The sequence below is a fragment of the Manacus candei genome, unplaced genomic scaffold (genome assembly GCF_025592945.1).
Source record: "Manacus candei isolate 608988 ecotype Guabito, Panama unplaced genomic scaffold, ASM2559294v1 h1tg000010l, whole genome shotgun sequence".
Taxonomy (NCBI): Eukaryota; Metazoa; Chordata; class Aves; order Passeriformes; family Pipridae; genus Manacus; species Manacus candei.
Window position 1 is genome coordinate 5,321,944 of NW_026138058.1, and position 14,939 is coordinate 5,336,882.

General features: G+C 42.3%; 1 protein-coding gene across 1 annotated transcript; it reads right to left on the reverse strand.

The window, feature by feature from the left end:
* Window positions 1–286: 286 nt before the first annotated feature.
* Window positions 287–13,721, reverse strand: MINAR2 (membrane integral NOTCH2 associated receptor 2). Its single transcript, XM_051777457.1, is given in 7 exon segments — window positions 287–522; window positions 1,338–1,583; window positions 9,519–9,716; window positions 9,719–9,892; window positions 10,177–10,242; window positions 12,815–12,936; window positions 13,562–13,721. Coding segments are annotated over 7 exon segments (1,146 nt in total). The 3' UTR covers window positions 287–342.
* Window positions 13,722–14,939: the final 1,218 nt, after the last annotated feature.

The window sequence follows — 14,939 nt, forward strand, 5'->3', positions numbered from 1 at the left end:
ATTAGGACAAATAGTCAGCTAGTTGTCTGTACATACAATATGTAACATACCACACATAATGACCTAAATGACTAGTCCAAAGAAGGCACTAATAAAAGTAGAATATTTATAGTTTTCTATTTAAATTATACCTGTAAGGAGACATTCAGCCATGTTCAGGGTATTTGTCTCTTTTCAGGATCAATTCCTTGTGCTGCACAGGAATTTTCTAAAGTGGTGTTGTCAAACACATTATATTTGTGACAAAAAAAAAAAAAAGGAATTCAAATAAAAGAGGGGAGGGGAATACTTTAATAAAAATATTTATTGGAAAAAAATCCCCATCAGCATCATTTGGCTGTACTAAGTAAGTAAAACACTGAGTGTGACTATGGTAATTAGGATGCAAACAGCAAGTACCATGAGCAGGATGATTCGACAATATTTGGAATGCTTTTTTTCTCTCTCTTTCTTTTTTAACAAGGTATCATACCCAGGAGTATAAATATCCCCCATCCAGAACTGTAGATCATTAGGATTTTCCTAGAAGAAAAATCAGAAAATAAACTCAGTTTCTCTCTGTTGTACATAAAGTCATTAGAACATACCCAGAAGTATTTTGGCTATCATCAGATACTGATTAATGAATTTAAGACATCACAGCACATATGTAAGACACTTTCACTTGAACGTAGGTTGTGCTACTTGCCAGATGCTGCAAATGTTCCACTGGGGAAAATTAAAACCATACTTTTCAGCCAGGAACCAAATGTAGGACACCAGCTATTGAAATGTGATCAAAAAACCTAGAACAGACCACGTTGTCTTCTCAGGAAGAGATGTCGTTGTATAAACACAGATCTCACTCTCTTTCCCAAAAGTGGAACAGTAGAAAAAAAAGCTTACAAAAGTAATCCTAAAAGTGATTTGTGCCAACCCACAGGCAGGAAAGATCCTGCACAGTGTGGATGAGGCTCAGAAAATGTATGTAATTTGATAACAGAATTTTGCTACGAACAGTTATTAAAGTGACTGTATAGTATTTAAGTGCCATATTTATAGCTCTTCCCTATATAAACAGGGACGCTGAGTTGCATAGTGTTGTGGTTTAAGACTTTAAGTCAGAGATCATGTTCTGCAGAGCCGAAATTCCTGGAGTCTCACCAGATGTGCACACTTCCTTTCCTGATCAGACTCACGTTGGTGTCATGTCTGTACCAAAAAAATACCTCCATATTTACTTCTGGAATTCCACCAAAAGGACCAAGCGGGCTGACCAGGCCTCACAGTGGTTCATGCATGCATGACACAGCCCACAGCAGTTCCCTTTGCTCCAGCTCAGCTCAGCAGTGCATTACCTTTATGTGGCTGGCCAAGTTAGAGTGCAGCGAGTGTCTGTCATAGTCCTGCACGGTCCAGGAAGGGGTCTTTTTCTTCTCCTCCCAGTCGTCATCCACCTGGATGTCACTATACAACGGGTTTCTTTTGATGGTGGATTTCAGGGTGATGGGTGTAATGTGTTTCCCCAGGGCTTTGTCTATCATTTCTTGACTGACCCTGTTCAAGTCTAAGCCTGGCAGCTCAGTGACAGTTCTTTTTTCTCTCTGTAAGGCACAAGTTAGATCAGAAGCTGCCTTTATCTTCGTTTACCTACCCCTGCAGAATTAGCATTTATAATACAGCAGAATCCTTTTTAAAATTACACATGATACAATTTTTCTCATTCTGGCAAACATATATAGTGCAGTAAAGGAGACCGACCGTTCTCTTTGTGCAGATTTTTTCCTTCTGGGGAACGCAGGTGGGTGCAACATTAAGTTCTTTTGCAAACTGACATAATGCCTGCTGAAAGAAAGCCTCTGCTTTAGCAAAACAGTGCTATGGAGCACTACAGTACAACATGTAGTTCTGATGAAAGCCACAGGTGTATGATGCAAAAGCAGAGCTGTAAGGACAAAGCAGAATAAGCACAGGGGTAGCAGTGTATAAATGACAACCTCGAATGGAATTGCACCTCAGGCAGCAAGGATTTGATTCACAGTTCTGTTCACACTGTTGAAGGCTAGACCCGTGTTAGGATGTCAAAGAGGCTCCTTATTCAACTGAAAGTCCTTTTTTCGGGCACTGTCAGAACTCACAGGTAATTAAATATCTGAGCAGCCTTCCAGCCACAAAACATTGTTAAATCAGACCTTTTTGAACATGGGGGTGACAAGGGAAGAGGATGAACAACCCTGGTGGGATCACATTTTTTGAGAACTTGCAAGCTGCTTCTTAAAACAGCATCAAGAACCTCTTTATGGGTCAGTAAGATAGTAGCTACCATATTTTTCAATCTGTAATTGCATGGAGGAATGCAATCAGACTCTCCAACTCAGACTGTTAAAAATTTTGGTTCACCACAACCTTCTGTCCACGAGACTTTGAATTAACCTGTCACTGATCTGGGGTTCCATCACACATCAACTTCCTGAGAGATCTGCTCCTGACAGAGCCCTTGCCCTACACTAACACCCCTCCCATCTCTTGGGGGTGCTTCTACAGAACCACCACAGTGCAAATTCGTCCTTCCTCATTAGTGACGCTGCTTCCCCATCGGTTTGTCCTTACAAACTCCCTGTTGAGACAAGGGGAGCCTTGGCCTGACCCAGTGGCCCTGTGTCAGGTGTGCTGAGCAGGGGGCAGTCCCCAGCCCTCTCCCACTCTCAGAAATCACAAGGGTCTGGGCAATGCCTGCTACAAGACTCACATGAGGGAAGTGCACATAATAAGCAACCGGTGAGGAAGCTGGGTCCTGAGAAACTTACTTCCATGGAAGGATGTCTTTCCCAGAGTATTTCACTTTTATGGAGATCTCCAGCTGTGAAAGCACCACAGGCTGGACTTCAGCTGCAAAAGGGCTGGGAGCACGTCCTGCTTCTCCTTCCACCTCTCTGGTGGGATCCCAGAGAATTTGACCTCCTGCACACTGGCTCTGGAAGCTGCTCGGATCCCACATCAGTCAGTACAGGTCCCTGAGATGATAGCAAACTGCTGGCTTCTTCTGCTTGAGTAATTCTGTGCCCCCTTTTGTGCTGGTGAATCCACTTTCAGTGGAAGTCAGCCACTGCATGTCATCACCTACTTAATGACTGCAGTGTCTGTACATCCATAGACACGTCTGGGGTGTCTGGGGCAGGCAGGTGAAGAAGGATCTGTGAGGAATGGTTTCCTTCAGAAAGTGAAGGTGGAGAAAACAAAACAACAGACTTTTTCTAAGAAACCCTGGGAGGAAGCATCATGCTGGCATTCGTATCATTAAATCCTGCAGAAGTGACTAAGCATGCTTCCCATCAATAATTGCCATTAGTAGGTGGGTGGATCCTCAGTGACCTCCTGTCCCTCTGTTAGTTCATAATTTCCACATGTTGTTCCTTAGCCTCCACATATCCTTTGACAATACTGCTCTTTGCATTGCAGTTACAGCTGGCACTGAAGCCCTCTGGGCTGTACTGGCCAGATTTCAGCTGAGCTGGTGTTTTTTAACTGCCTTTTCTTTCTGACTGCATTTTATTTTATTTATTTTATTTCTTACTTAAAATTTGTTATTGACCTTAATGATTCTTCCCTCAGGCTTGCTAGATAGTTGAACTTGGAGAACATTTTGTCGAAGAACGCGAACTGTGTCACCAGGGGATGTTTAGTCTCCCTAGGCTAAAATGTTGTGAAAAGAATGTGACTTGACAGTAATTTCTAAAGCTGTTTTAAATAAAATTCTCTTCCAAACTTGGAAGAGATGGCATGATGCAAATTTTTTTCATAAAGAGAGGGCTTTGTGGCAAAACTTTTTACTCCTTCTGTTTGGAGTACCTTTCTTTTCATAGGCAAGAGAATAGAAGAATGTGGTAGTTTGGAGCAGAGGTAGAGAGGAAATAAACTGGGATGGGGAACAGGGTTTTACCATGAGAACTGGACTGGAATTTAGAATAGGATATAGTTTGCAGAAGTTTTAGAGAACAGACATTAAAGTGACAGGCTAATCGGGAGAATACATTAGAGTACAGGCAGATGCTTGGTTGTAAAACTTGTGCAGTAAATATGTCCTAGAGACTGGTTAGGGAAAAGAAAGGACAGAAGCCTGAAGGACATAAAAAAAATTTTAGGTCTAAGAAATCATACAGAGAATTATGAAGAAGATTGCATTAAACATATGCATGTATAGAAGCAGAGAAACATACGATTAGATAATAAAAACATGCTTGCTAGTATTGATTCTTGCAAAAACTCCTTTTTATTTTCTGCTAAGATGTAAAATATGTCCCAACCATTGTCACAGACTTCTATGTTTCAATTCTGATTCATGAAGCAAATGTTCAAAGAAAGATGAAAGTATTGTAAATTTAGGTATTCGTTACAGAGTTCATATAATATACACTGATTCTAAGAAGTTAGTATGAATTAGGGTGGAACAGAACAAAACAGAGGCAATTTATGTTGTTATTTACTGAATGGAAGGAGGGAACAGCAAATATTCAAGCACTAACTAGGAAGAACACTGAGAAACTATAGATGAAATGAGTTGACAAAATACACATTTAACAAGATGAAAAATGCTCACCTCTGCAAACACATAACTGTGTTTGATCTACATATAGCTCATGAGCAAGAAAGCTGTTATGGTTTATAACTTGTGTTTCACTGAGAACAGTTTGTCCCTCTTTGACAGACTCAGAGAGCTGGCATGTACAAAATTGGGATTCTGTAAAAAGCCCAAAGATCAATAGACAGCCAGTGTTAGTTGATTACTGAACCGACATGTGCTTGCTCCACATTTTTTTCTTGCTGATTATTTCATAATGTGAATTAAGCATGTAGATGCATTACAATACATATAATTAAAATTATAATTTAACCTTTGTTACTAAGAAGTATTTTAATCTCTTTTTTTTCTTGACTTTATCCTTTCATTCCCTCTGCTGTTGTTGTTAGCACTGAAACAACCTAAGAACCTAACCACTCTTTCCTCAGCCTGTGATATGAGACATCACCCACCAAAACCAGGACATCAACAGTTAAGGCTAGGCCTTGGTTTCAAGCCTATCTACCTGAAAGAAGAGAACAAAGAGATACTTAAAAAAAATAAAGGAAATTTACTTCCTGGAATTCAAATTTTTCTTTCCTTGCCCACTGAAGAGAATCAGTTTCTCTTGTCTGGTGGCCAGCCCTGGTCTCCGGCTCATATTGGGAAAGATGCTCAATGAAGGAAAGAAATGCTGTTGATGGGTAGCTATACCTAGAAGTTTTAAACAAGGGAGGCTAAAGAAACCTATGGCCACTAGATATTGCAGTATTTGTTTTGTAACAGCCTCCTCAATCCTAGTGAAGGTGGGTAGCAGGGTGGTTATTATATTTGATAGTAATTTGTTAAATACTATAACCCTCTGTTGTGCAAAAGATTTGTAACACATCCTGGAGGATTCTCCTAGCACTTGGAAGGGCATGTTTCTGCTTTAAAGACCTACTTTGAAGGCAGAAAAAGATCTGAAAGACAAAAAGTTTCTAGGGTGTAACCAAGCATCCCTGTGATAGTTGTAACAACTGCATAGGTATTGCTAGACATTTGGACAATAAAAAAAGTTTATCTATTATGATCAATAATTATTAACGCTTTAGAATATCTTCAACATGTCTGATCTCATAGAGGATGTTATGGAAAAGCAATTGGGTAGGCAAGGAGTAACCAGGTGTAGGTAAGGAGATATGAAAGACAGTAGGGCAGTGAGCTCACATAAGGATTCCTGAGAATGCAGAGTAAGTCCAGAGGAGGGCCATGAAGATGATCAGGGGGCTGGAGCACCTCTCCTATGAAAACAGGTTGAGAGAGCTGGGGTTGTTCAGCATGAAGAAGAGAAGGCTACAGGAAGATCATGTAGCAGCCTTCCAGTACCTACAGGGGGCTGACAAGAAAGCTGGAGAGAGACTTTTTACGATGATAGGACAAGGGGAAATGGCTTTAAGCTGAAAGAGGGCAGGTTTAGATTAGATATCAGGAAAAAATTCTTCCCTCTGAGGATGATGAGACCCTGGCACAGGTTGCCCAGAGAAGCTGTGGATGCCCCATCCCCAGATGTGTTCAAGGCCAGGCTGGATGGGGCTTTGAAGCCACCTGTTTTAGTGGAAGATGTCCCTGCCCATAACAGGGGGGTTGGAACTAGGTGATCTTTACGGTCCCTTCCAAGTCAAACCATTCTATAATTCTATGATTCTAGGAATGAAAGCTTTCTTATAGAAGGAAATGAAGGGATCTGGATTGTTTGTCAGAGTTATTAAGGCAGCCTCATGTACTACAAAGCAACCTGGGAAGTCACCTGACATGAATAGAAAAGAGATCAGTAGATGATTGTAACCACTTAAGCCGGTGTGACAGGGATATTTAGAGAAAAGTAGGCATTCATATGGACTATTTTAATTGTGCACCATTGGGACTACTTCTATCTTTATAATGAATTGTTTCCTTTAAAAAATATGTTTTATCTGTCGCTGGTAATGGAGTTCTGCAGGGTTGTGAGTGCATTACATAAAAACTTTTGTGCAGTCTCAGACCAAAGCTCCTGCCAACCTTGCAGCTGGCTCTGATAGTGGCCAGTTGCAGATGTCTGGGGAAGAATAAGGGAGAGAGTGGAAATACATAACACACATATGGTCCAGAGGACAAAGAAGTGACTCTAACCTATAGATAAAAAACCCCCTAACTTATGAATAGAAAAAAAAAGTCTCTTGTGCTGGTACAGTGAGATACAAGCAAAGGCAGGACACAGGCATTGAGATGTAATACCTGCAGGCCAAAAGAGCACCGTGCCAAGAAGTAGCATGCTGCTCAAAGACTAAGTGCTCTGTGCCGTTTTCCAAAAATAGGCAAAAAAGGGAAATACAAGCAAGAAAGAGCAGTCCGAGAATTGCAGAAAATTACCAGGTTGACTAAAGGGTACACATGCAACCTGGCTATCAGAAACAGATATAGGGGATTACCTGGTGTACACTGTGCATTAAAACATGTTATGGGGCAGAGAGTCAACTGAGACTGGAAATTTTCAGGGTGATCAGAATGTGGTCAGCAGCTATCCATTTGCAAGAGAAAGTCTGTGCTTTTTATGCTGCTTTTCACAAGGTAGGGCCAAGATTCCTGGACTTCTTCATGGTTTGGTTTAGTCAAACTAGTCTATGAAAATACATACTAAGCAGGGAAGATGTTTAGTTTGCCTGATACCAAAGAGGAAAGTGCAGAGAAAAAGCAGCAGCTTTTTGTCTTTACATCAAACTACTTTTTATAATGGAAACAAATTTTAAAACTTGTGGGTGAAGAAAACACATAGGCACTTAAGTGCATTTGCATTTAAGGGATCTCATAATAAAAGTCTGGAAGAGGACAAACACACCACTGGGAAGTCACTTTGCACAGGGAGTCCTGAGTAGCATTTGTTTCTTAAAAGAAAATTAGCTTTTGAAGGGAGAATTTGGGCTACTCTCAAGGTTTAATGAGTTTGGGAATCTTTAGATCATACACATATGTTCTGAAATTAATTCTCCCTCTTCTACCGCCCTCCCCTTTTTCCGTTTCTGAATTAACTAACCCTTAACCTCATTGCTCTCTCATCTTAAAGGAAAATATGTTATTCCTGTGCCGTTAGTTCTCCACTGTGCCATTGTGTTTATTCTAGGGTCTGGAACTCATCAGTACTTTTCCCTTTATTTGATTGTCAGCAAAAGGGGGAAAAGAAGGTGAGCCCTTAAGGTAGAAAGAATAAGGCACAATGATTTTTATCTGAGCACCTTGAATTCACTAGTGACTACACTTAAAAAAAGTATAGGTTGTGTCCTAGGTTTAACATTCATAAAACATACCACATTGCAAACTCCGTTTCTGGAGACATAGTGAGTACAGACATTTCCTTTGAAACAGCCATCCCGGGGCTGGGAACAGAGTTCCAGGAAAACCTTCTCGCTGGTGGCAAAGAGCAGAGCACAAGTCAAAAAGCGCAGGGCTCGCCACACATTTTTAGTCCTCCCGCAGCTCTGCAGCCCTTGGCTCGGTGACAGTGCGTTCTGTTTGACAACAATGGGAAGAAGGATCCCTGCTGCGGAGGAGGCTCTGTGTGTGGCTGCCTCTATCCTGCACAAAAGAGGGGCTTGGAGGGAAAGGGGGGTGAGGAGGGGGGGGGGGAGTGTGGCCAGCATTGCACCATACCCTATTGTTTGGGATCCTTCAGGCTCCGTCCCTCGGTTTGGGCTGTTTGCATGGGAGACTACGGGCGACCGTGTGTTCCCCCGCCCCAGCCCTCCCTGGGGAGTCGCCAACGAAGATTATACAACACGAGCAGAGATGGCTGGAGGCACTGGAGTAGGCAGAGGGAAGGGTGTCTGGGGTGGGGAAGAAGCTAGGGAAAGTAAAGCGGGCGGCAGGAGCGGGAGGACTTTTGCAAGTCCTCCTTTTGCAAGGAGGAGGACTGGAACGGACTCCGAGAGGGAGCAAAGGAGTTTGCGGAGCTGATGGGGAGAAATGTCTAAGAAGGGAGAAGTGTAACAGGAAGTAGCTGTGGGAGACTTTAAGCATCTTTCTCATCCCTTCCCCCAGGTTCACGGTTTTTTCGCTCCTACTCCTCATTCCCCTGGGGAATTTGACCGCCACCCTAAGCATCCTCAGGATGCAGACCCTTCTCCACCCCCTCCACCCCCAACCACTTATGTATGTCTCCATCTCTTGACAAGAAACAGACCTTGGAGCTTTTGCTCATGCTAGGGGTGGGGAAAGGCGAGGGGCTCCCCGAGCAGCAGGAAAGGAGCACTGTGGAGCAGCGAGTGGGGCCCAGAGGGGTGTGAGCTGATGCAGCTGTAGTGCTGCTGATCCAGACATGAACTTCTCCTCTGCCAGCTCCAGGGCCTCTGCTAGGCAATGCACATTTACATTTTTACCAAGAAATTGCTGCTACCTCTGTATAATAACCTGGATTAATGCAGCCAGTGTGTTTCACACTTTCAACAGCTGTCTTTCAGTATAAGGGGAAGGTCAAAGTATGATGAGAAAAACAAGGCAAAATAAAAAGGAAGCTATGGTGAACATATATAAATTTGAAGCAAGAATCTCTAATGCTCTCTGTAATGTGCCTTTTCATCTAGTTTGAGGGATAAGGATATGACCTAACTTTCAATTTGAAGTCTGATTTTTCCTTGCTTCTTCAGAGACCGCATTCCATGCACCCTTTTAGTACAATTAATTGGTGTTTGACTTCAGTAGACTCTTTGGGAAATTCTATAAAAACGGTATAGAGCCTAATGTACTGAAATGAAGACAGTGCTTCCCCTCCTGAAGTGAGTAACTCTTCTCATGGAGCCTGATCCTCACTGAAGTCAATGGGAAAACTTACAGGGATATTAGTGATGCAGATTAAGAGATGCATGAAGCTGAAACCACAGCTGATGTCTCAACCTCACAACATCTGTGCCCTGATCCCTAAAACAAGGTAGAAAAATCAGGAAAAATGGCAGCTCCTTTTAGACCTTACCTGTAAATAGATTCTGTTGTGCCACCGCTGCACTCCAGGTAGAGCTGCATCTGGCAATTTTGCCCAGCTGGCTTGCAGACAGGTAGAGCTTTTCTCTAAAGACTTCACCTCTAGTTGCAGGAATTTATCGGGATGGTTGTTGTTTGGCAAAACAGAGAGGTCCATGTTTCTGTGCTGTAGAGTAACAACGAAAACAGCCTCGCCCCAGCTTCTGCTTCCTGGCTGTGCGTGCTCTTTCTATTATTAATGACGTGAAGAAGGATACGACAGTTTCCTGAAACTGTATCTGACCCCTGTTTGGTGTCAGGCTCACTTATATCATCTACCAATGATAAAAGATTGTTTAGAAGTGGCAGAGCAGACAGGACAAGTTTCTGTAAGTGCCTAGCTTAAGCTTTCAGGTTCAGGGTTTTTTTTGATAGATACATATGTGTTCATTAAAACTAACAGAGTACCAGTGAGGAGATGCATAAGACACTTAAATGCATACCAGCACTTCCTCAAGTGATCTGCCAAAAATGCCAAGCCTACAATACTTCAAAGTAAGCTTTTTTTTCCCCCCAGAAAATTAGAAGCAGCTCCCAGTCCAAAGCAAGTCTTCCTTTTCTGTGGCAGTACCAAGAGGCTCCATTGTGCTGCATAGGTTGGTACCATTTACCATGACAGCTATAACGTGCACTTTTTTAAGTTCAGGGATTTCTTTCACAGCAAATTCTTCTTGACCCTGGGAAATATTAGATTGTTTCAAGTAATTGATAACAGAAGTTTTCAGGGAATTGATTCTGCTCCTGTTCAAGTGACTGGAAAAAACTGTTACTGACTTAAATGGTGTAGTCTCAGCCCCTTCACTTCTATTATTTTATTTTGAGATTTGATATTTTCATCATCATTTTATGAGTCTTAAGTCCTTTTGACTTTCAGCTAATTAAATTCCCTTTCTCATAATGGCTACTATGTACAACTAGCAAAAGTAGCCTTCTCCTATTTATTTTAACCTTTTCTTGAGACTTTATGTTTCTCTAGGATATGTCTCATTTTTGATGACACTGCTGCAGAGGATAGGCTTTTGAAAGTTCATTGCTTGAAATCCAGGAAAACATGTTTTGGATGAAACTTGTGCTGAGAATTAGGGCATCGCAAAACTTTAGTCTTTTACTTAGACCAGAGAATCAAACAAATCTATTTTCTGCACAGAAAATTGCTGGAATATAAAATTAAAATAAAAATAGGAAAATATTTTTTAAATCCTAATGTAATAAATGAATACTTTGATATATATATATATAAGTTAAAATCCTTATCTACTTCAAAAACTCATGGTTTTTCCTTGCATGTATTTATTGGAGATTATTTTATGGCATATCCATTTAAAATTATTATTCTGGCATCTTTCAAGTAGATGCTCAAGTAAGTACCTGTGAGCAGCCACAAAAGAGACAGTAGTGAGTGTGTTTCTAAGTGGATGTGCATGCTTCTGGGGAACCTGCTGCTACATTTACATCTATGTCTCCCCAGTGTAATGAACCCCAAAACACTAATACACCTTGCCAGTGTACTCTAGGGGATTACCATGAAGCTGCTGTTTTAGACTTGCCATGACATGTAGTTCTCACTTTTTCCCTGTGCAGACAGTAATAATTTGTGTTCTAAAATAGGTGGGTATATCTACAACCATGACTTCTTTCTTTAACATACATAGACTTTCCAGCATCTCTCTAAACACAAGATTCTTCTGTGCTACTGTAGCACATAATGTGGGTCTGCGACTGTGTGAATTTACATACCAACACTACTTTGTTTGATTAGACATGACACAAGAAGGTAAAAAACACCTTATTAGGTCAGACCCCTCCCCCCCAGGATCTATCACAGTGTTTGAAAGGGAAAGAACCAATGATGCTTAGGTAGACAGTGTACACCTGGCTACTTTCTGCAGTTCATTCTCCTTTCACTCCCTCAGAAGCCACCCCATTTTTTCGTGCTAAAGTGTCTCTTCCCAGGCCTTTTATTATCTGTTCATAAACTCGTGGTCCATAAATTGCTTTTCAAATCTTCTGATACTACCTCCTCTAGATGCAAGTTTCAGGACCTCATGACCATCTGCTTAAAGTGCTTTTACATCTTTTAAACCAATTTCCATACTAGTCATGGCGAGGATGCCCTCTTTGCAGTACTGCAGGATTTGTAGAAGAGTTCTCCATGCAGATTATCCATTACCTTCAGGATTTTTTAAACCTCACCTATGTTTATATTAGTCTCTTCCTTTCCAATCTGAAGTATCAGCTTTTTCAGTCTCATCTGGTAAGCCACCTAGTCTATTCCCTTGCTCATTCCATTTTCAATGTGTTATGCTGTAATTCCACTACATTGTTAGTGAGAACACAGCAACCATAAATGAATGCAATGCTCAAGTCGTTCCAAAACAGTTACAAAAATGGGAAAAATTATGTCTTCTGACAACATGCAACAGTTTTTGGTGCTTTTTTCCCCTGGTATTCTCATAGAGCTAATAACTTCAGATCACAGTAAAAAATGATACCACAATTTTTCTTCACCTCTATGACTGCCAGTTGCAAGTTCGGTATCCTGTAGGAATAGTTTAGGCTATTTTCCATAGCTATAATACTTGACATTTTCCTACATCAAAATTTATCGGTCAATGTCTTGTCTAACTGCTCACTTTTGTGAGTTTTTTCCCAAGTGAAGCAGCAGTCAGTTAACTAGAAGAGCTTAATGTCACCTGAAGAGCTGGAGAACTCAGTTTTCACTCTCTTTCTCATGCCATGAATGAAAATGTGAAAAAACCTAAGCCCTGCATTATTCTTTGGGGAACCATACTGCTGACTTCTCTTGTTATTGTTTACTGTGGCTGAACACCAGGTATCTACTGGGCCTACACCCAGTCCCTCCAGAGGGAAGGTGAGGGGAGAAGTGGGGAAAAGAAGGGGAAAAAACCCCTACAGAATCTAAGCTGCTAAGAAAGGGTGTTCATGTTTACACAAAGAGGGAAAATGTTATAAACACTGTACGCGCAGAGAAGAACTAAAAATAAAGATACTTCCCCACAGCTGTCGCTCATCTCCCCCGAAGGAACTGCCCAACCACTCCGCTCAGCTGCCTGGAAGAGAAGACAGCCCTTACTTCCTTCCTGTCTTTTATATCTGAGCTTATGTAACATAGTATGGAATATCTTATTGGTAAAATATGCATCAGGTGATCTATCCTAGTTCCGTTTCCCTCTCAGAGAGAGTAACAAACCCAGTACAATCTCCACCCCTTATTCCATACTATTTTACGTCACACTCATATTCCACATGCGCCCATATCCCGCTCTTATACAGGTGTGGTCTTCTGCTTTGTCTCATGTTTGAACACCAGCATCGGCTTAGTTCGGGTCTTCCTCGTTTAGTGACTTTTCCTGCAACATACAACTCAGAATATGAATTAGTTTTTCCCCAAGGTTAAATCTCCTTGAGGCACACACTGGGTTTCCCCATCTTCTCTCATTATCCACCAGGTGTATCCGGGTCCCTGAGCAAAGACAATCCCACAAATGGGTTTGCCTTTGCTCAAGGGAGGGTTAACTCAAACTGCTTTACCTAATATACCTCTAAAGTGAATCACTGGGGCTTTGTCTCCATCCACAGTGTGAGGGGACTCTGTTTGGGCAGGGCTCTATTGACGGAGCCTCTAGTGTTAACCAGCCATGGTTAGGTGCTGATCCCAATTTTTGAAAGTTCCCCCACCCAATGCCTTCAGATTAGTTTTCAGCAATCCGTTACACTGTTCAACCTTTCCAGTGGCTGCTGCATGATATGGGATGTGATATACCCACTCAATGCCACGTTCCTTTGCCCAAATAGTAACTAAACTGTTTTTGAAATAAGTCCCACTGTCTGATTCAATTCGCTCTGGGGTGCCGTGTCACCACAGGACTTGGTTTTCAAGACCCAGGATGGTATTTCGGGCAGTTGCGTGAGGCACCGGATCAGTCTCCAACCATCCAGTGGTGGCTTCCACCTTGGTGAGCACATAGCGCTTACCTTGGTGGGTCTGTGGCAGTGTGATATAGTCAGTCTGCCAAGCCCCTCCATATCTATACTTATCTCGACGTCCACCATACCATAGGAGCTTCACTCTTTTTCCTTGTTTAATGGCAGCGCATGTCTCACAGTCATGGATGACCTGGGAAATAGTGTCCATGGTTAGATCCACCCCCTGGTGTCGCGCCCATCTATAAGTGGCATCTCTGCCCTGATGGCCTGAAAAATCATGTGCCCACAGAGCTAACAACAACTCTCCCTTATGCTGCCAATCTAGATCGACTTGCGACACCTTGACTTGTGCAGCTCAGTCGGCTTGTTTGTTGTTGTGATGTTCCTCATTAGCTCGATTTTTGGGTACATGAGTATCTACATGGCAGACTCTCACAGTCAGCTTCTCAATTCGAGTGGCAGTGTCTTGCCATAAATCAGTAGCCCAGATAGGTTTTCCTCTACGCTTCCAACTGATCTTCTTCCACCGATCCAGCCAGCCCCACACTGGCTATCACGCACGAGTTGGTGTAGAGGTAAAGCCTTGGCCATTTCTCTTATTCAGCAATGTCCACGGCCAATTGAACGGCTTTGAATTCCACAAACTGACTCCTTCTCCTTCAGTAGCTTCTACCACTTGTCGGGTAGGACTCCAGACAGCTGCTTTCCACTTCCAACTTTTCCCCACAATACATCAAGAACCATCAGTGAAGAGGGCATAACGTGTTTCTTCTTCAGGTAACTGATTGTGTGGTGGAGCTTCCTCAGCCCGATCCACTTGTTCTTCTTCTTCCTCATGGGCCAAACTGAAGTTTCCACCTTCAGGCCAATTCATTATGATCTCTAGGATTCCAGGGTGATTTGAGAAGGGCCAAAAATAAAGATACTTCCCCACAACCAACGCTCTTTTCCCCCAAAGGAACTGCCCGACCGCTCTGCTCAGCTACCCAGAAGAGAAGTGAGCCCTTACTTCCTTCCCATCTTTTAAGTCTGAGCTGACGTAACATAGTATGGAATAACTTATTGGTAAAATATAAATTGGGTGATCTCTCCTAGTTCCGTTTCCCTCACAGAGAGGGTAACAAACCCATTACATCTCTCCATCCTAAAAGATGACCAGTTTGCTTCCAATCCTTTAACCACCACAGAGGTTGCTCCTGTAGTTCTGTGTGAATGCAGCTTCTTGAATATCCCGTAATGAACTTTGTCAGAGACTTGTGTCCACCAGACCCTCTTTGCTCAGGACACAACTGAAGCCATGCTGACTCTCTCCCGAGTTCATGCTTATCCAGGTGCTCAGGGATCTTACTCTTTTTTATCAACTATTACAGCACCAGAAAAGTAACTCGAGACTCCCTAATCTGTAGTTCAAAGGATTACCTGGAGA